Raw genomic sequence first — 22,529 nt, 5'->3', positions numbered from 1 at the left:
TACAGGAAGGATAAAAAGGGAGGCAAAAGAGGAGGGGGAGTGGCATTTTTGATAAGGGATAACATTACAGCTGTGCTATGGGAGGATATTCCCGGAAAAACATCCAGGGAAGTTATTTGGATGGAACTGAGGAATAAGAAAGGGATGATCACCTTATTGGGATCGTATTATAGACCCCCCCAATAGACAGAGGGAAATTGAGAAACAAACTTGTAAGGAGATCTCAGCTATCTGTAAGAATAATATGGTGGTTATGGTAGGGGATTTTAACTTTCCAAACATTGACTGGGACTGCCATAGTGTTAAAGGTTTAGATGGAGAGGAATTTCTTAAGTGTGTACAAGACAATTTTCTGATTCAGTCTGTTGATGTACCTACTAGAGAAGGAGCAAAACTTGACCTACTCTTGGGAAATAAGGCAGGTGACTGAGGTGTCAGTGGGGGAGCACTTTGGTGCCAGCGACCATAATTCTATTCATTTCAAAACAGTGATGGAAAAGGATAGACCAGATTCCTGTCAGGGTGAAAGGGAAGGCTGGGAACTATAGGGAATGCTGGATGACTAAAGAAATTGAGGGTTTGGTTAAGAAAAAGAAGGAAGCATATGTCAGGTACAGACAGGATGGATCGAGTGAATCCTTGGAAGAGTACAAAGAAAGTAGGAGTATACTTAAGAGGGAAATCAGGAGGGCAAAGCGGGGACATGAGATAACTTTGGCAAATAGAATTAAGGAGAATCCAAAGGGGTTTTACAAAAGGGTAATTAGGGAGAGAATAGGGCCCCTCAAAGATCAGCAAGGTGGCCTTTATGTGGAGCCACAGAAAATGGGGGAGATACTAAATGAATATTTTGCATCAGTATTTACTGTGGAAAAGGATATGGAAGATATAGACTGTAGGGAAATAGATGGTGACATCTTGCAAAATGTCCAGATTACAGAGGAGGAAGTGCTGGATGTCTTGAAACGGTTAAAGTTGGATAAATCCCCAGGACCTGATCAGGTGTACCCGAGAACTCTGTGGGAAGCTAGAGAAGTGATTGCTGGGCCTCTTGCTGAGATATTTGTATCATCGATAGTCACAGGTGAAGTGCCAGAAGACTGGAGGTTGGCAAACGTGGTGCCACTGTTTAAGAAGGGTGGTAAAGACAAGCCAGGGAACTATAGACCGGTGAGCCTGACCTCAGTGGTGGGCAAGTTGTTGGAGGGAATCCTGAGGGACAGGATGTACATGTATTTGGAAAGGCAAGGACTGATTCGGGATAGTCAACATGGCTTTGTGCGTGGGAAATCATGTCTCACAAACTTGATTGAGGTTTTTGATGAAGTAACAAAGAAGATTGATGAGGGCAGAGGTGTAGATGTGATCTATATGGACCTCAGTAAGGCGTTCGACAAGGTTCCCCATGGGACACTGATTAGCAAGGTTAGATCTCATGGAATACAGGGAGAACTAGCCATTTAGATACAGGACTGGCTCAAAGGTAGAAGACAGAGGGTGGTGGTGGAGGGTTGTTTTTCAGACTGGAGGCCTGTGACCAGTGGAGTGCCACAAGGATTGGTGCTGGGCCCTCTACTTTTTGTCATTTACATAAATGATTTGGATGCGAACATAAGAGGAACAGTTAGAAAGTTTGCAGATGACATCAAAATTGGAGGTGTAGTGGACAGCGAAAAGGGTTACCTCAGATTACAACAGGATCTGGACCAGATGGGCCAATGGGCTGAGAAGTGGCAGATGGAGTTTAATTCAGATAAATGCGAGGTGCTGCATTTTGGGAAAGCAAATCTTAGCAGGTCTTATACATTTAATGGTAAGGTCTTAGGGAGTGTTGCTGAACAAAGAGACCTTGGAGTGCAGGTTCATAGCTCCTTGAAAGTGGAGTCACAGGTAGATAGGATAGTGAAGAAGGCGTTTGGTATGCTTTCCTTTATTGGTCAGAGTATTGAGTACAGGAGTTGGGAGGTCATGTTGCGGCTGTACAGGACATTGGTTAGGCCACTGTTGGAATATGGTGTGCAATTCTGGTCTCCTTCCTATCGGAAAGATGTTGTGAAATTGAAAGGGTTCAGAAAAGATTTACAAGAATGTTGCCAGGGTTGGAGGATCTGAGCTACAGGGAGAGGCTGAACGGGCTGGGGCTGTTTTCCCTGGACTGTCAGAGGCCGAGGGGTGAGCTTATAGAGGTTTACAAAATTGTGAAGGGCATGGATAGGATAAATAGGCAAAGTCTTTTCCCTGGGGTCGGGGAGTCCAGAACTAGAGGGCATAGGCTTAGGGTGAGAGGGGAAAGATATAAAAGAGATTAAGGGGCAATTTTTTCACGCAGAGGGTGGTACGTGTATGGAATGAGCTGCCAGAGGATGTGGTGGAGGCTGGTTAAGTTGCAACATTTAAGAGGTATTTGGATGGGTACATGAATAGGAAGGGTTTGGAGGGATATGGGCCGGGTGCTGGCAGGTGGGACTAGATTGGGTTGGGATATCTGGTTGGCATGGACGGGTTGGACCGAAGGGTCTGTTTCCATGCTGTACATCTCTATGACTCTATGACTCGATTTATGTAAACAATGAAAATGAGTGGATCCAGCACCGATCCTTGTGGCACTCCACTGGTCACAGGCCTCCAGTCTGAAAAACAACCCTCCACCACTACCCTCTGTCTTCTACCTTTGAGCCAGTTCTGTGTCCAAATGGCTGGTTCTCCCTGTATTCCATGAGATCTAACCTTGCTAATCAGTCTCCCATGGGGAACCTTGTCGAACGCCTTACTGAAGTCCATTTAGATCATATCCACTGCTCTGCCCTCATCAATCCTCTTTGTTACTTCATCAAAAAACTCAATCAAGTTTGTGAGACATGACTTCCCAAGCACAAAGCCATGTTGACTATCCCTAATCAGTCCTTGCCTTTCCAAATACATGTACATCCTGTCCCTCAGGATTCCCTCCAACAACCTCCCCACCATGACATCAGACTCACTGGTCTATAGTTCCCTGGCTAGTCCTTACCACCCTTCTTAAACAGTGGCACCAGTCTTCCAGCACCTCACCTGTGACTATCGATGATACAAATATCTCAGCAAGGGGCCCAGCAATCACTTCCCTAGCTTCCCACAGAGTTATAGGGTACACTCAATCAGGTCCTGGGGACCTATCCAGTCTTGTGTGTTTCAAGACATCCAGTACTTCCTCTTCTGTAATATGGACACTTTTCAAGATGTCACCATCTATTTCCCTTCATTCTATATCTTCCATGTCCTTTTCCACAGTAAATACTGATGCAAAATACTCTTTGTATCTCCCCCATCTCCTGTGGCTCCACACAAAGGCTGCCTTGCTGATCTTTGAGGTGCCCTATTCTCTCCCTAGTTACCCTTTTGTCCTTAATGTATTGTACATGCTGAAGCCAATTTGCAGCCAGCGACAGGAACGTGATAATGACTAGACATCTTGTACTTGTGATGTTGATTGAAGGATAATTGACCAAGAAATTGTGCTGTTCTCTCCTTCAAAGTATGAACCTTGATTACTGAAGGACCCTGGGCAGAGTATTTTGTACAGTTAATCAAGTGTTGGATAATCGAATGCCGGATAACATAGTTAACCACACATTGGGATCTTGCAATCTTGTTCAGATAATCCCAAATTCGGTTAATCAAATGCCAGATAATTGGGGTTCCTCTTTTACATCCACCCAAGCAGGCTTCACTTTCATATGCCATCTGAAAGTCAGCACCTGCAACAGTGCAGCCCTCCCCCAGTACAGCAAGAATGGGTTCCATGCTTGAGTACATTTGCAAATGGATTCGTAGACAAGTTGGAGCACAGTGCAGGTCAATATAAAGAAGCCGTTCTTAAGTACAGGAAATGTTTGTATGTCAAATCTTTAAAATTACACTCCTGTATGGGATCACTTTCAGAAGTGAGACATTCATAAACCAGGGATTCCCTGTACTGCACTCAAGAGTCAACCTTGATTTTTGCCTCGATCTTTGGCATAAATGCAATCACTCAAACTGAAGATTGGATGCAAGTGGAGGAACAGTGGACTAGTTATCTATCAAGCCCAGACACGTGTCCTGGAAATAGGGGTTCGAATCCCACTATGGTAGAAAGTAAGTGTAATTAATAAACCTGGAACAGAGACTTAGTTGCAGTAATAGTGCCATGAAACAATCTTCAAATGTTCTTGTCCTTTAAGGAAAGAAATCTACCATCCTTACTTGGTCTGGCCTACATGTGATTCCAGACCACAGAAAAGTAGTTGATTCTGAATTGCCCTTTGAAGTGGCCTAGCAAACAACTCAGTTCACAGGAAATTTGGAAATGTGCAACAAATGCTGGCCTTGCCAGTGACACCCACAACCCATGAAAGAGTAAGGAAACAAAAAGATTCAATGCATATAATGAAAAGTTATGTAACATAGATCAATAATTTGCCAGAGAATTAACATTTGCCAATAATGGAAGACTAGAATTGAAACTAATAAACTCTCCCTGGTCTGTTTGTAGTTCAATATTTATTTTGACAGAAGGAAATAGTGGGTAGGATTACATATTATGCCTGGCACATGTGATATCCTAAATGGCCCATTGTTCCAATGTATCAATATTAGCCCAACATTCATCAGGTCGGAGTCAATATTGTGGTGAAACTATTCATGTCATTATATTGACTGGCTCTCAAGGTGGAAATGAGATTTCCTTGCCCCTGATCTGACTGATGTTTTCAAGCTGGAAATGGCATAGACTAAAGGAGATAAAGTCCATATAAACTTTGTAGAAAACCATATCAAGAACATCCTTCCTCCTCCATTTCCCAATTACATGGAGAAGCTCCATGCTGGTTGATCACTCCATCATTTTCAGCTGGGAACTGGTATTAGCCAGGTGGAGCAATGGTACTGTCCCTTCATCTGGACTAGAAAATTCAGGTTCAGGTCCTACCCTCTATAGCATTGTAAGGTGATATGTTTAGACAGGTTGATTGAAAGTAATCTCTAAACTGGCATCTTTCTACCAAGCTTACTACCATCCAATGGAGTGAAGTTCCACAATAGTCCTTTTAAAGTGATGTTCAAATGAAGCAAAGATAATATAAGAGAAAGCCTTCGCAGGCAGGACAGCACAGTGACTCAGTGGTTAGTGTTGCTGCCTAACAGTGCCAGGGACCCTGGTTCGATTCCAGCCTCGGATGACTGTCTGCATGTCTCCATGGGTTTCCTCTCATAGCCCAAAGGTGTGCAAATTAGGTAGATTGACTATGCTAAATTGCCTTATTGTGTCCAGTGATGTTCAGGCTGGGTGGATTAACCATGGGGTTGAGTCTGGGTGGGATGCTCTTCAGAGGGTCATTGTGAACTTGATGGGCCAAACGGCCTGCTTCCATGATGTAGGGATTCTATGATTCACAGTGTGTTGTTAAAGTATGGATTGTCTAAAAATGTGATGGAGACAGGATCAAGAGGGCATAGGATTTTTGTTTTGGACAGTAATGGTGCACAGGGATATGGGGAAAAAGCAGGAGAATGGCACTAGATAGTAGATCCAATGCAGGGATAATAGGCAGAATGGCCTCTGTCTGCAATGCAGTAATTTTGTGATTCTACATTAGCATAGTCTAGACTAGTGACTGGGCATTTTCCCCCATACCTGGAGTATCATATGAAGCCAGAGTTGAAACAGGAGACCATCCACTGTGCCAGTCCAGTGGAATACTGATGATAGCCTGTGATGCCAATAATTCAAGCAGATGTGGATTGTTGACATCCACAACAAAAGGAAGCCATTTTAGTTTGCTTTTGGAGGTCACAAGAACCAGAAAGAGTGTGAGACAAATGGAGGGGAGTAATGGCAGAGTGGTCTTATCACTAGACTATTAATCTAATGATTTAGGTCCTGTTTTGGGTTCAAACCCTGCCAGAGCAGATGGTAGAATTTGAAATCAATAAAAATCTGGATTAGATGTCTAATGGTGACCATGAATCCATTGACAACTGTCAGGAAAAATCCATCTGGTTCACTACAGGCAGTGTCCAGATTATGAACAGGTTTTTCATAGAACAGAATCCCTACATTGTGGAAGCAGGCCATTCAGTCCATCAAATACACACTGACCCTCCAAAGAGCATCCCATCCATACCCACCCCATCTTTGTAATCCTGAATTTCCCATGGTTACTCCACCGAGCCTGCACATCTCTGGACATTATGGGCAATTTAGTATGACCAATCCATCTAAGCTGCACCTAAACTTTGGACTGTGGGAGGGAACCGGAGCACCCCGAGGAAACCTACACAGATACTGGGAGAACGTGCAAATTCGACACAGTCACCTGAGGGTGGAATCAAACCTGGGTCCCTGGCAACGTGAGGGCAGTGTTCGCCACCATGCCACCCCAAGGTTCTGCTCCTGACAGTGGTCAGAAGTTGATTTGTACCTACGTCTGAACACAGTATATTATAATATAAAATATTTGTTTGTATGTACGAGCACATGTTCACACGTTGGATCTTTAAAATTAATAGTAAGATTGGATCTTGTTAATAAGTACAAGTGTTCATATGTTGGGGTTGACCTGTAATGCCCTTAATGACCTTCTGCAATTCTGTCCTAACTTGGTCTGGTCTACATGTGACTCCAGATCCACCGAAATGTGATTGACTCTTACCTGAATTCTGGGTAATAAGGGATGGGCAATTAATGCTGGCCCTGCTGACCCACATCCCATAAATAAACGAAAAAAGGTCTTGCTCTATGGGACTGGGACCGAAAATTGGGCATGTGATTTTCTACTCCTACCTTTGACTTGCTTACTGAAGCATCACAACAAAAGCAGGGCCTTCCAAAGTCTGCCTACAGTAAAAACCAAGAAAAATGCGCCTTTCATTGTCTTCAAGATCCTCTCTCTTAAACACAGGGAAGTAAACATGTTGCTTGAGTTACTTTCTAGCTCAATTGACAACATAAAGACAAAGACAGTCACATCTCCTCCGTGAAACTGAGGACTGCCTCACTTACCTCTCAAACCCCCCCTGCCCACAAGCCTCACTCCTGACGAAGGGTTTATACCCGAAACACCAATTCTCCTGCTCCTTGAATGTGTGACCTGCTGTGCTTTCCAGCACCTCACTCTCGACTCACATCTCCTAAGTCTTCAATTGCTTCAAGTATTTCACTTAGACAGTCATAGAGTCTGACAACACAGGCACAGGCCCTTAGGCCCAACCGGTCCATGCCGCCCAAAATGTTCATCCACATTTCCCTGCACTTTGCCCATATCCTTCTAATCCTTTCCTATCCATGTAGTTGTCCAAATTCCTTTTAAATGTTGTTAATGTACCCACCTCAACCACTTCTGCTGGCAGCTCATTCCATATGCATACCACCCTCTGTGTAAAAGAGTTGCCCCTCGGGTTCCCTTTTATTCTTTCCCCTCTCACCTTAAACTGATGCCCTCTCGGCCTCAATTCCCCAACCCTGGGAAAAAGACTGAGTGCATTCACCCTATGCGTGCCTCTCATGATCTTATACACTTCTATAAGATCCCCCCTCAGTTTCCTATGACTCAGCTTGTCCAACCTCTCCCTTACAAAGGGAAAAATCTTGGAGCTGCTTATTTAAGGTTCACAGAATGAAACCTGGGTGACTTAATGACCTGGGCCACCTGGACACTGGTAATGGCACTCAGACATTCCAGTGTAGCACTTGGTCAAGCTCTGATGAGCTATGAAGGTCTTTTAGGAATTGCAAGGCTCTCCAAGGAACATCCGTGTATCAGCAAGCTGGCCTTCTGGAACTATCTATTCTTTTATATAAAGAACTCCAAGTAATCAATCCCAGCCTAATTCTGCTATGCTTTTTGTTTTGCATATTGTACTACAAACATAGGGTTATCAAACCCTCAGTGGTAAGCCTGGAGTCTCCAGAAATTAAAACAACTCATCTCCAATAGACTGCTGTAAGGAAACTGACGTCAGTTGTGGGCACTACCTTACAGGAAAGGTGTGAAGGCATTGGAGAGAATGCAGAAGCGACTTACACAAATCGTTCCAGGAATGAGAAACTCCAATGAATGGGATGGATTGAAGAAGTTCTTAGATCATAGAGATGTACAGCACAGATACAGACCCTTCGGTCCAACTTGTCCATGCCGACCAGATATCCTAACCTAATCTAGTGGAGAGAAGAAGGGTGAGAAGGGAATTGATAGAGGTTTTCAAAATCATGACCCAGGACGGTGTACACGTGGTGAAGCTGCTCCCTCTGTAATAGACAGAAAAAAATCAATGAGAGGGCAGAGGTTTAAAGGGACGTGCAAAAGAAGTAAGGGCGATTAGTGAAAAGGAACATGTTTTTACACGATGAGTGGTTAGGAAAAGCAATGCAATGCTGGAAGATGTTGTGGAAGCAGATTCAACTGAGGCATTCAAGGTGATTATTTGGAAAGGAATAGTGTGCAGGGATAAAGGGATAAGGTAGTAAGTTGGCATTAAGGAATAGAACAAGTACAGGCACAATGGGCCAAATGGCCTCCTCCTGTGCTGTAGCAATTCTGTGAAAACTCATAGGTTATTAAAAATATTGTCTTTCTTATAAAATAAAGAATGCTTTTGTTTATTATTTTTGAAAAAAATTAGACCACATATCATTGAAAAATTAACACACAGAGGAGATATTTGATCAAGTGATCCAAAGTTTAGTCAAAGTGGGATGTTTTGAGGATTCAGAAGATTTAGAGAGGGAGTTTCAGAATTTGGGGTCTGGGCAATTGAAGGGCCCATCATGGGACAGTTATAACATTGGGGCAGCTCAGTGGTTAGCACTGCTGCCTCACAGCACCAGGGATCCAGATTCGATTCCACCCTGTCTGTGTGGAGTTTGCACGTTCTCCCTGTGTCTGTGTGGGGTTCCTCCCACAGTCTAAAGATGTGCAAGTCAGGTGGATTGGCCATGCTAAATTGCCCATGGTATTCAGGGATGTGTAGGTTAAGGGGCAGTAGCCACGGAAAATACAAGGTTAAGGTAGGGGGATGGGTCTGGTTGGAGCAGTCTTCAGAGGGTCGGTGTGGACTTGTTGGGCCAAATGGCCTGTTTCCACACTGTAGGGATTCTGTGGAGAAAGTGAGGACTGGAGATCAGAGTGGAAAAGCGCAGCAGGTCAGGCAATATCCGAGGAGCAGGAGAATCGATGTTTTGGGCATAAGCCCTTCAGCACCACACTCTCAACTCCATAGGGATTCTATTAATGGGTTCACAAGAAACCATGACAGGAGGAATGAAAGGAAATGATCCCAAAGGCTAATATCAGCAACAGCACCTTGTAGAAACTGAAACACCAGTTTTTTTTTTAAATATAAAATATGGGATCAGTTTTACAAGCCTTTGGTTTCCAGACTACAAATGGTAATCTTTTGACACACAACTTGAAAGTCGTCTGATCAAACATTTTTGGAACAGCAGATGTAGAATCATGTCAGATGTTGAAGCGCCTTATCCAAGCAGATTGCTCATTATCTTTTTTAAAGGAGAGAAACAGATTAACGCCGACAGTTCAGCTGTTTTACCTTCACACATCTGAATCTGAATATAGCTGCCCTATGATGAAATATTATCACCATAAGCTGCCGGGCTGCAATAGGGTGGGGAAGGGGCAGTAGGATTGCTGGGGGGGCAATATGCTGGGGAAACGGAGATCTGAACAAATCAGAGTGAAACAGACTAACACCATGAATGTGAAAACCGCTGGCTCATGGCTCACCGAATCAAGGAATGGGGTAAAGGGGTGGGTCCGGGTCGGATGCTCTTCGGAGGGTCATTGTGGACTTGATGCGCCAAAGGGCCTATTTGAACACTGTAGGGATTCTATTCTATGAATCTATTGATGGGATGGGATGGGATGGGCTGTTGAATTTAATGCTGTGAATCACTCAAGGCTGGTGACGGACTGACCGTCCAAAGTGCAGGAGGGGCATCTGGGAAGTTTTGAACACTTCGAGACTTGCCGTTGGGAAAACGCAGAAGCCGGATGGAAGCAGGGCAAGGAGCGCACTGCCACACCCACGCCCCACCCACCCCCTTTCCGCCACCACCTCCTGCCCCAGTGTAACAGAGTCTGTGGTGACCACATCAGTCTGCACAGCCATCTACAGACTCACCCTGAGAGAGTCATCCTTGTCTGCAAGGGCCCCCGCCAATGATGATGATCATGAATAGTTACAGATTAGCAACAGGATTGGATCATTGGATCCAACAAGTTCAACACGTAAATAAGCCAACATATCTTATCTCTCATAGGGAACAATTCGAGGAGAGTCCATTGAGGCTGTGATTTGACAGGGTGGAAGGAAAAGTGGTTCAATGTTTTTCAACATGGTGTGACCCTGGTAGGATGCACCAACGTACAGTTGTGTTGTGACACCAGTAGAACGTTAGTGATTCCAGGCCAGGCTGAGTGGCTGGCACTCATGTGTCTGAGTTGAGAGGTTGTGGGTTTGACATTCATTCTAGGGCTTGAGTGTAAATTCAGGTTGATTGACACCTTCCAGTAAAGCACTGAGCAAGTGCTGCACTGTCAGAGGTGCACCTTCTCAGATCAGACCCACCTGCCTTCTCTGGTATGTTCAAAACATCCCCTGGCGCTACTTCAAAGAAAGGTTTGTAAGTAGTTGGGGTGGGGGAATCGAGGACTGGAGGGCATCCTTTTAAGGTTAGAGGGGAAAGAATAAAAGGGAACCTGGGGGCAATTCTTTCACATAGAGGTTGGTATGCATATGGAATGAGCTGCCAGCAGAAGTGGTTGAGGTGGACACATTAACAACATTTAAAAGGCATTTGGACAAATACATGGATAGCAAAGGGTTAGAAGGATATGGGCCAAGTGCAGGGAAATGGGGTTGGCGTGGATGGACATTTTGGTAGGCACGGACCATTTTGGACTGAAGGGCTTGTCTCCATATTGTAGGACTCTATTACTCTGTGACTCTATGTATCTTGGGTTTGCTGGGCCAATAATATCATTAAAACAGATTTAATGATCATGATCACATTTCTGTTTGTGGGACCCTCTGTGCATTAATTTGGTTGCCCTCTGTTTCCTAATCTACAATGATTTTTCCTCAGCTGTAAAGTGGTTTGGGACATATTAAACTAGTATGGCAGGGAGGTGGGAACCTGAGCTATATACTGGTGGTGAGAGTTGATGGAGATGAGGCAAAAGCAAGAGGTAGCGCAGCCAGTGGGAAGGAATTTCCTGGGAAAGAACCAAGGGATCAGTTAAAGTGTGTTTGCTTTAACACAAGGAGTATCAGGAATAAAAGTGATGAACTTAGAGCATGGATCAGTACCTGGTGCAATGATGTTGTGGCCATAACAGAGACATGGGTTTCTCAGGGGCAGAGATGGTTGCTGGATGTTCCAGGGTTTAGAGCATTTAAAAAGAATAGGGAGGGGAGAAAAAGAGGAGGGGGTGTAGCACTACTAATCAGAGAGGGTTTCACAGCTACAGAAGTTACCATTGTCGAGGAGGGTCTCCCTACTGAGTCAGAATGGGTGGAAATTAGGAACAGTAAGGGAGCAGTCACCTCATTAGGGGTTTACTACAGGCCCCCCAATAGCAGCAGGGAGATGGAAGAATGCATAGGTCGGCAGATTTTGGAAAAGTGTGAATGTAGTAGGGTTGTTGTAATGGGTGACTTTAACTTTCCCAATATTGATTGGAACCTCCTTCGAGCAGAAGATTTGAATGAAGCTGTTTTTGTAAGGTGTATTCAGAAGGGTTTCCTAACTCAGTACATTGACAGGCCATCGAGGGGAGAGGCCATTTTGTATTTGGTGCTTGGCAATGAGCCGGGGCAAGTGTCAGATCTTGGGGTGGGAGATCATTTTGGTGATAGTGACCACAACTGCCTCACATTCTACATAGCTATGGAGAAGGAGAGAAGCAGGCACAATGGGAGGATATTTAATTAGGGAAAAGGAAACTATGATGCTATCAGATGTGAGTTGGGAAGCATGGACTGGGAGAAATTGTTCCATGGAAAGGGCACTATGAAATGTGGAAAGTGTTTAAGGAACAGTTGTTGTTAAGGTGATGCATAAATGTGTCCCTCTGAGACAGGCAAGAAGGAGTAAGATAAAGGAACCTTGGATAACGAGAGCGGAGGAGCTTCTCATCAAAAGAAAGAAGGCAGCTTACGTAAGGTGGAGGAAGCAAGGGTCTTGCTCAGCTCTAGAGGATTACAGGCAGACGAGGAAGGAGCTCAAAAATGGTCTGAGGAGAGCCAGGAGGGAGCATGAAAATGGCTTGGCAGGAAGAATTAGGGAGAATCCAAAGGCATTTTACACGTATGTGAGGAATAAGAGAATGATCAAAGAAAGAGTAGGGCCGATCAGGGATAGCATAGAGAACTTGTGTATAGAGTCTGAGGAGGTAGGGAAAGCCCTAAATGTGTTTTTTGCTTATGTCTTTACTCAAGAAAAGGACCTTGTTAGTGAATGAAACCATTGAGGAGCAGGTAAGCATGCTGGAACGGATAGAGATTGAGGAAGCTGATGTGTTGAAACGTTTGACAAACATTAAGATTGACAAGTCGCCAGGGCCAGACCAGATTTGTCCTCGGCTGCTTTGGGAAGTGACAAATGTGATTGCTTCGCCGCTTGCGAAGATTTTTGCATCCTTGCTCTCCACCGGAGTCGTACTTGTGGACTGGAGGGAGGCAAATGTAATTCCTCTCTTCAAGAAAGGAAATAGGGAAATCCCCGGCAATTACAGACCGGTCAGTCTCACGTCTGTCGTCTGCAAAGTGTTAGAAAGGATTCTGAGGGATAGGATTTATGACCATCTGGAAGAGCATGACTTGATTAAAGGCAGTCAGCACGGCTTTGTGAGGGGCAGGTCATGCCTCACAAATCTTATTGAGTTCTTTGTGGATGTTACTAGACAAGTCGATGAGGGTTGAGTGGTGGATATTGTGTATGTGGACTTCAGTAAGGCATTTGATAAGGTTCCCCATAGTAGGCTCGTTCAGAAGGTCAGGAGGAATGGGATACAGGGAAATTTAGCTGTCTGGATACAGAATTGGCTGGTCGACAGAAGACAGCGAGTGGTATTGGAAGGAAAGTATTCTGCCTGGAAGTCAGTGGTGAGTGGTGTTCCACAGGGCTCTGTCCTTGGGCCTCTACTCTTTGTAATTTTTATTAATGACTTGGATGAGGAGACTGAAGGATGGGTCAGCAAGTTTGCAGACGACACAAAGGTTGGAGGTGTTGTTGACAGTATAGAGGGCTGTTGTAGGCTGCAGCATGACATTGACAGGATGCAGAGATGGGCTGAGAGGTGGCAGATGGAGTTCAACCTGGATAAATGTGAAGTGATGCATTTTGGAAGGTCGAACTTGAAAGTTGAGTACAGGATTCAAGACAGGATTCTTGGCAGTATGGAGGAACAGAGGGATCTTGGTGTGCAGGTACATAGATCCCTTAAAATAGTCACCCAAGTGGACAGGGTTGTTAAGAAAGCATATGGTGTTTTGGCTTTCATTAACAGGGGGATTGAGTTTAAGAGCCATGAGATCTTGTTGCAGCTCTATAAAACATTGGTTAGACCGCACTTGGAATACTGTGTCCAGTTCTGGTCGCCCTATTACAGAAAAGATGTGGATGCTTTGGAGAGGGTTCAGAGGAAGTTTACCAGGATGCTGCCTGGAATGGAGGGCTTATCTTACAAAGAGAGGTTGACTGAGCTCGGACTTTTTTCATTGGAAAAAAGAAGGAAGAGAGGGGACCTAATTGAGGTGAGAGGCATAATAATGAGAGGTATAGATAGAGTTGATAGCCAGAGACTTTTTCCCAGGGCAGAAATTGTTAACACGAGGGGTCATAGTTTTAAACTGTTTGGCTGAAAGTATAGAGGGGATGTCAGAGGTCGGTTCTTTATGCAGAGAGTTGTGAGAGCATGGAATGCGTTGCCAGCAGCAGTTGTGGAAGTGAGGTCATTGGGGATATTTAAGAGACTGCTGGACATGCATATGGTCACAGAAATTTGAGGGTTCGTACATGAGGATCAATGGTCGGCACAACATCGTGGGCTGAAGGGCCTGTTCTGTGCTGTACTGTTCTATGTTCTAGGTTCTAAATGCAAGTTCATTTTTTTTTTACAGAGTGAAAATTCCAACAAGTGAGGCAATGAGTGATGATGATACAACAAACACCCACCAGAGGTGTCATCCACACGCTCGCCAGTGGCATGCTCCTTCTGATGAACCCACTCGCTGTTGCACTTGAAGTAGATTTGAGTAGCAGGAGTGGCCTTGCAGTAAAGGTTCACTGGTTTATTCTTCACAATGTACGCGTCCCTGGGCTCAATCAGGAAATGAGGCAGGGGTTCTGGAGGATCAGATGGGAAGAACTCAGGAAGTTCCCCAAAGATGTCATCTTCTGTTGGAAACAAAAGGAGAGACAAAGAGTCATGATCTAGTACATTTTGCAGCACATTTTACCTGACAGTGTATAATGGTATAAGTCTTGCACAGTGAAGAGTGGAATCCAGATGCAATCATTTTATTCTGACAATAATTTATGGAATAACGTGCAACAGCACTGAAAGAGGCCATTCAGCCCACTGTGAGTGTACCAGCTCTTAACAGTGATTCAATATGTGCCATTACTCTGCCATTTCTTTCTAGCCTGACAAAGTTTCCCCTGTTCTGGTTTCCCTGTCAAATTCCACTTCCAGCATCTTTTCACACAGCGTGTTCGAGATCATAACAAGACCATGTGACATACGAGCAGAAGTAGTTGAGATTGTGGTGCTGGAAAAGCACAGCAGATCAGGAAGCATCCGAGGAGCAGGAGAATATATGTTTCGTGCGTAAGTCCTTCATCAGGAAGCAAAAGGAGGCCATTCAGCCCATTGAATCTGCTTCACCATTCAATGAGAAATGGCTGATCTGATCATCCTCAACTCCATTTTCCTGCCTTTTCCCGATAATTCTTGATTCTCTTTCTGATAATAATCTAACACAGCCTTGAGTATACGTAACTACCCAGCTTCAACAGCTCTCTATGGTAAAACATTCCACAGATTCTCAACTCTCTGAGAGAAGAAATTCCTCCTCCTCTTTGTCTAAAATATGTGACCCCTTTATTAAGACATTATGTCCTCTGGACAGTGGACTCTCCCACAAGAGGAAACAACTTTTCTGCTTCTATCCTGCCAAATCCTCTTAGAATCATGTATGTTTCAGTAAGGTTACCTTTCATTTTGCTATGTTCAAATGAGTACAGGCCCAGTTTGTTCACACTTTCCTCATAAAGCTGCCCCTCTATACCCAGTGAACTTCATCTGGATTGCCTACAATGACAGTATATCTTTCTTTAGATAAGAAGCCCAAAACTGTCGCATTAAAGAAAATGTCTCCCTATTTCACCTTGGATTCATTTGCCATGTAAATCTGTATCCCCTGGTTCCCAATCATGATGCTAGTGCACATAGTCCCTTATCTGCACTCATCAATATCCCCACTTCTTTGCCTCTCCATTAGATCAGCCCTTAGCCTTCCCTCTTCTGATGCCTGTAAATAGAGAAGTTAAGAGGAACTATTATGTTTATTGCCCGAGGAAAGACATGCTGTCTCTCATCAAGATGCTAGAGGAAGAAAAGGCTCCCAAGCTCCCGCTGTTAATTCCCAATATTTACATCATGTGTAAATTCAATGCTTACAACAAGCAAGTGGTGAATCAGAACCCTTCCAGGCAGTAGTCAGATGTTCCTTAATCCCAGCATTAATCCTCCTCCTGTTCAATCGCTGCAAATCTGGCTTTAGGCTAAAATTTGCAGATAAACATTTCAAAAACATCCTACACTAGTCAACAGTGCTTACCTTCAGTTGGTCCTATAAACTGGATCACATTAGAAACCGTGCTTAAATGAAAACAACTTGCTTTAACACACTTACAAGAACAAGTTCTACATTCAGCAATAAAAATTGTGGGAATGGGCTCGCACCCACCAGAGGGTGTTTGCATTAAAATGGATATTCCTGAAAATATACCAGCTTCTCAAACTGTCAAATTCACCCAAGCATCTCAAACTGCTGTTATTGGTTTGATAGCAATAAGATAGGTGTCTCAAAACCCTTCAAGATGAGCAGGAGGAGAGTAGCATTTCAAGGTTTCAATGTGGAGAGAATCTGTCTTGCCTCTTTTAGCTCCTCCATTGATGGATTATGGTGGTTACTGAGGCCCACAGGATCTTCTCTTCACTGAGTTCAATGGATGAACTCCCCACCTTCACAGTTTGGCAAAAAGGCTCAAGTAGTGGGCTTCAGAGTCATACAGCACGGAAACAGACCCTTCGGTCCACCCAGTCCAAGCCAAACATAATCCAAAACTAAACTAGTCCCACCTTCTTGCACTTGGCCCACATCCCTCCAAACCTTTCCTAGTCATGTACTTATCCAAATGTCTTTTAAGCGATGTAATTGTACCCACACCATCCACCACTTTCTCAGGAAGTTCATTCCACAAGCAAACCACCTTCTGCGTAAAACATTTGCTCCTCGTGCCTTTTTCAAATCTTTCTCCCCTCATCTTGCCCCCTAGTCTTGAAGTCTCCATCTTAGAGAAAAGACAACTACCAACAAAACAATCTGTACCCTTCATTATTTTATAAACTTCTAGAAGGTCGATTCTCAACCTCCGAGACTCTAGTGAAAAAAATCCCAGCATATCCAGACTTTCCTTATGACTCAAACCTTCCATGCAAGGCAACAACCTGGTAAATCTCTTCTGAACTCTCTCCAGCTTAATAATATCCTTCCTGTAAGTGGACAACCAGAACTGGACACAGTATTCCAGAAGAGAGAAAAAAATCCAATATGAATCCAGAAAGGTAAAAGTCAGAGACCATCAAGAGTCCACATTGACCATTGTTTAAAATTAACATTGAAACTGCATTAAATGAGTTTCTGAAGTTTTATATTTTGTCCTTCTGGAGTGTGCTGAGCATGCTCAGTTCTGGAGTGTCTCTCAGTGTTGCCACAGCTCTGATCTGTAGCTGTGAGATTTATTGTTTTGAAAGATCAAAAGGCAAGGTTACCTGCTTCTAGTTCCCTTGCACATTACAGTTGACCTTTTTGAGCTAACATACATAAAACCTGGCAATTTGCACTCAAAGCATGACAGATCAACAACAAGAGGATCATGGGGGAGGAAGGTGGAGAAATCAATTCATCAACGGCAAATCTAATGGTCAACCATTGCCTGTTAGCTAGCTAACTGCTGTTGTATTGGTAGTGTTTTCTGGTATGGTTCCACCTCGATATTGAGTTGAAGACTACCCACTGAGCTGAAAACCCGAATCCTTCAATACTCTCACGAAGGTGACAGAACCAAGTACGTCTTGAAATGGAGATTGAACAATGTGATTAAGTACGAGTTATTTTTGTATCTCTGATCTGATGGGACGGCAGAAATGCATTGACCTAGAAGGAGCATGGCTTCAGCCTCAGCCTGTCTTGACCTGCTGTCTCTTGCCCCCTAGTCTTGAAGTCTCCAACTGAGAGAATAGACAACTACCAAAACTCCAATCAGTACCCTTCATTATTTTATGAACTTCTGGAAGGTTGATTCTCAACCTCTGAAACTCTAGTGAAAGAAGTCCCAGGCTATCCAGCCTTATTCCATGAACAATTTTCAGCAATCTCAGACAGAAAGAACAAACCCGAGACCATTGGCAGGGTGCCTGCATCCAAAGTGGGCAGGCAAACAGGAGTCCAAACTATGCCTGACATGATTTCCATGTGGGCATGTAAATAGCCAACTAGCAGTGCCCGAAATAGGCATGCTGTAACACTATATTCAAATTAGAGTTCCCTGCAGTGGAGGACTGGAGCCTGCAATGGGGTTGGAGAACCCCATTGGGAGGTTTTGAGCACAACTAAGGACAAATGTTGCAATGCAATCTGAAGAGGAACAGTAAGATGTCACTGAGCCCTGCGAGATTACTCTGCAATTCATTTTGTTCATGTTTGATCCATGCCTTAACTCCCGTAGCCAACTTTGAGTCCATAACTCTTAATAACCAGTTCTGATAACAAGTCACCTAGACTTGAAACGTTAACTTGCTCTCTCTCTCTCTCTCTATCTCTCCATGGATGCTGCTTGACCCACTATGATCTCCAGCATTTGTTGTTTTCTGTCGCTCTTACTGACTTTGCCCAAGTAACATCATTTTAAGGTCTATTTTACTCTTTTAATTGACCCCGGCCTCAAACAGTTTTTGGGAGGCAAGACAGTTACAGATTTCCACTTTCCTTGGTGTGAGGAAATGTCTCTGACATCATTGTGAGACCTCAGCTGCAGTGCTTTAGTACAGTTGTGGGCACCACATCTTAGGAAGGATGTGAACACATTGCAGAAAGAGTGCAGAGTTTGTAAGAATGGTTGCAGGGAAGAGGACCTTCAGTGATGAGGATAGAGTGTAGACATTGGGACTGTTCTCCTGGGATAAAAGAAGGCTGAGAATTGATCTGATCAAGGTTTTCAAAATCATGAATGGGTTGGATAGAGCAGAGAGTGAAAAACAGTTTCCTCAACTGCTTCCTGTTTCAGAGAATTCCACAGGCTTACCATTCTCTGGATGAAGAGTTTTCTTCTCATCTCAGTGCTAAATGACCTACCCCGTATCCTTCGACAGTGACTGCTGCTTCTGGACTTCCCTGGTATTTTGGTACAGCCTTCCTGTGTTTAACCTGCCTAGTCATGTTAGAATCTTCCTCCATTCTTCCGAAATCCAGTGAATAGAGGCCTAACTGATCCAACCACTCTTCAGATATCAAAACCTGTTAGCCCATGCATCAAACAGGTAACCACACAGGAAATTGTGCGTTACCATGATTTGGAGTTCAGCTTCCTCCAAGACCCTCTGAAAACCTGCTCCCAATCTGGAAGGACAGGATGTTCTCATGTGAATGAAAAATCACCAGGAAAGTGGAACTGAGTAAATTGTTAGAATTGTGCGTTAACAAGTCCCCAGTTACTGATGGAGATTAGGTTAGCATTTTCAAAGATGTGGTCAGTGAATGATATTGCCTCGAAGTTTTCCTACCGCTGCGCGAATCTCTGAGGTCCTTGTACGGAACCGGAAGTCAATGAGTCCGTAAGCTGTGTGTGGATTCTCCGAGTGACTGTGCTTGGTGCATAGACTTTAATTGTCCAAAATTCCCAAGCTTTGGGGAAGGTACAATTACATCGAGAAATTGTGACTAACTTCTTTATCCAAAAAGGGAGTTTAGCAGAAAGCAGGAAACTACAAACCAGTTCACTTAACAACTGTTATAAGTAAGCTGCTAGAAACTATTATTAAAGATGGGGCTGTTTTCCCCGGAGCATCAAAGGGTGACCTCATAGAGGTTTATAAAATCATGAGGAGCATAGATAGGATAAATAGACAAAGTCTTTTCCCTGGGGTCGGGGAGTCCAGAACTAGAGGGCATAGGCTTAGGGTGAGAGGGGAAAGGTATAAAAGAGATCTAAGGGGCAACATTTTCACGCAGAGAGTGGTGCATGTGTGGAATGAGCTGCCAGTGGTGGAGGCTGGTACAACTGCAACATATGACTCTATGACTATATATCAGAGCAGGGCACTTAGAAATATACAATGTAATCAACCAAAGTCGATATGATTTTGTCACAGGGAAATCGCATTTAATCAATTTGTTAGTGTTCATTGTAGAAGTAACAATTGGATAAAGCAGAACTGATAGATGTACTGCATTTAAATGTTGAGAATGCTTTGCTGTAAGTTGCGAAGGTACCACATGAAATGTTACAAGAATTAAAATTCATTGTCTCGGAGGTGATTAGAAGATTATTTGGTTAACAGGAACCTGAGTCGAGGCACAATTGAGTAATTTCACTGGTAGGCAAGGTGTAACAAGTGTTGAAAAGTGTGGTGAAAAGGGTGTCGAACTTTTAGGCATAAGCACTTCATCAGGAAGCGCTTATGCCAGAAACATTGATTCTCCTGCTCCTCGAATGCTGCCTGACCTACTGTGCCTTTCCAGCACCACACTTTTCGAATCTGATTGCCAGTATCTGCAGTCCCCACTTTCTCCAAGACGTATTAAGTGGTATACCGCCACAGAGATCAGGGCTGGGCCCTCAAGTCTATTGCAAATTTTCTAAAATACTTGGATGAATAGTGAAATAAATGCACAGAGGCTGGGGTATCCCATCACCAACTCACCCTTGATTTATATGTGCACAGTACATGGGTTCTGACCAGCCAGCTCAGAGCCAGTCCTCGACACTTCTGTTGATTTTTTTTTCCAAAGCTGGGTTTGTTTATAGCGCAGTTTAATAAATTATTCTTTGATTAGATTAGATTCCCTACAGTGTGGAATCAGGGGCCTTCGGCCCATCTGTCAGCCAGGGCTCCCTGAGTGGCTCAGGTTAACAACTCCAATGAAGGATCACATAGTCAATGAGTTCCAATCACTACAAAGGGGCTGATGGTATGTTTGCAAAATGTTCTGATAACATGAAAGTAGGTGGGAAGGTAAGTTGTGAAGAGGTTAATGTGGAGGCTACAAAGGGGTAAAGATGGATCAAGTGTGTGGATAATGGTGTGGCAAATGGAGCATAATGTGGGAAATTATGAAATTATCCATTCTGACAGAAAGACTCAAAAAAGGAGCATTTTGTCTAAATGGTGAGAGATTGAAGAGCTTTCAGATGCAGAGGGATCTGGGTGTCTTGGTGCATGATTTTCAAAAGATTAGTTTGCAGGTGTAGCAAGTAATTGGGAAAGCTTATTGAATTTAATTATTTGTTGTGAAGTAAATCAATACAAAAGTTGCAAGATTATACTTCACTTATAGAGGACATACAGAGCCACATCTGCAGTGGTCGGTGTTGGCCTCCTTATTTAAGCTGAAAAATGTGTTGCTGGAAAAGTGCAGCAGGTCAGGCAGTATCCAAGGAGCAGGAGAATCAGCGTTTCGGGCATAAGCCCTTCTTCAGGAATGAGGAAGGTGTGCCAAGCAGGCTAAGATAAAAGGTAGGGAGGAGGGACTTGGGGGAGGGGCATTGGAAATGCGATAGGTGGAAGGAGGTGAAGGTGAGGGTGATAGGCTGGAGAGGGGGTGGGGGCGGAGAGATCGGGAAGAAGATTGCAGGTCAAGAAGGCAGTGCTGAGTCCGAGGGTTGGGACTGAGATAAGGTGGGGGGAGGGGAAATGAGGAAACAGGAGAAATATGCATTCATCCCTTCTGGTTGGAGGGTTCCTAGGTGGAAGATGAAGCGCTCTTCCTCCAGCCGTCGTGTTGCTATGGTCTGGCGATGGAGGAGTCCAAGGACCTGCATGTCCTTGGTGGAGTGGGAGGGGGAGTTAAGGTGTTCAGCCACGGGGTGGTTGGGTTGGTTGGTGCTGGTATCCCAGAGGTGTTCTCTGAAACGTTCCGCAAGTAGGCGGCCTGTCTCCCCAATATAGAGGAGGCCACATCGGGTGCAGCAGATGCAGTAAATGATGTGTGTGGAGGTGCAGGTGAATTTGTGACGGATATGGAAGGATCCCTTGGGGCCTTGGAGGGAAGTGAGGGGGGAGATGTGGCCGCAAGTTTTGCATTTCTTGCGGTTGCAGGGGAAGGTGCCGTGAGTGGAGGTTGGGTTGATGGGGAGTGTGGACCTGATGAGGGAGTCGTGGAGGGAGTGGTCTTTCCGGAACGCTGATAGGGGAGGGGAGGGAAATATATCCCTGGTGGTGGGGTCTATTTGGAGGTGGCGGAAATGACGACGGATGGTACGATGTATCTGGAGGTTGGTGGGGTGGTAGGTGAGGACCAGTGGGGTTCTGTCCTGGTGGCGATTGGAGGGGTGGGGTTCAAGGGTGGAGGAGCGGGAAGTGGAGGAGATGCGGTGGAGAGCATCGTCAACCATGTCTGAGGGGAAATTGCGGTCTTTGAAGAAGGAGGCCATCTGGGTTGTTTGGTATTGGAATTGGTCCTCCTGGGAGCAGATGCGGCGGAGGTGAAGGAATTGGGAATATGGGATGGCGTTTTTCCAGGGGGCAGGGTGGGAGGTGGTGTAATCTACGTAGCTGTGGGAGTCGGTCGGTTTATAGTAAATGTCCGTGTTGATTCGGTCACCCGAGATAGAAATGGAGAGGTCTAGGAAGGGGAGGGAGAAGTCTGAGATGATCCAGGTAAATTTGAGGTCGGAGTGGAAGGTGTTAGTAAAGTGGATGAACTGTTCAACCTCCTCGTGGGAGCACGAGGCAGCGCCGATACAGTCATCGATATAGCGGAGGAAAAGGTGGGGGGTGGTGCCAGTGTAGCTGCGGAAGATGGACTGTTCCACATATCCTACGAAGAGGCAGGCATAGCTGGGGCCCATGCGGGTGCCCATGGCTACTCCTTTGGTTTGGAGGAAGTGGGAGGATTGGAAGGAGAAGTTGTTCAGAGTGAGGACCAGTTCAGTCAGTCGAAGGAGGGTGTCAGTGGAAGGATACTGGTTGGTACGGCGGGAA

At 44.6% G+C, this 22,529-nt stretch overlaps 1 protein-coding gene across 4 annotated transcripts in view; it reads right to left on the bottom strand.

The window, feature by feature from the left end:
• LOC140485579 (netrin receptor UNC5C-like) overlaps window positions 1-22,529 on the bottom strand; it is a 419,631-nt gene that overhangs the window by 147,484 nt on the left and 249,618 nt on the right. For all 4 annotated transcript variants that reach the window (XM_072583830.1, XM_072583831.1, XM_072583832.1 and 1 more), the window contains exon 2: window positions 14,216-14,437. In XM_072583830.1, coding sequence (XP_072439931.1) covers window positions 14,216-14,437 — 222 coding nt within the window. The remainder of the gene's footprint in view (window positions 1-14,215; window positions 14,438-22,529) is intronic.

Source organism: Chiloscyllium punctatum, chromosome 14 (genome assembly GCF_047496795.1).
Source record: "Chiloscyllium punctatum isolate Juve2018m chromosome 14, sChiPun1.3, whole genome shotgun sequence".
In the NCBI taxonomy this organism is placed as follows: Eukaryota; Metazoa; Chordata; class Chondrichthyes; order Orectolobiformes; family Hemiscylliidae; genus Chiloscyllium; species Chiloscyllium punctatum.
The sequence above is the reverse complement of the archived record's forward strand: the minus strand, read 5'-3'. Positions and strand labels throughout refer to the sequence as shown.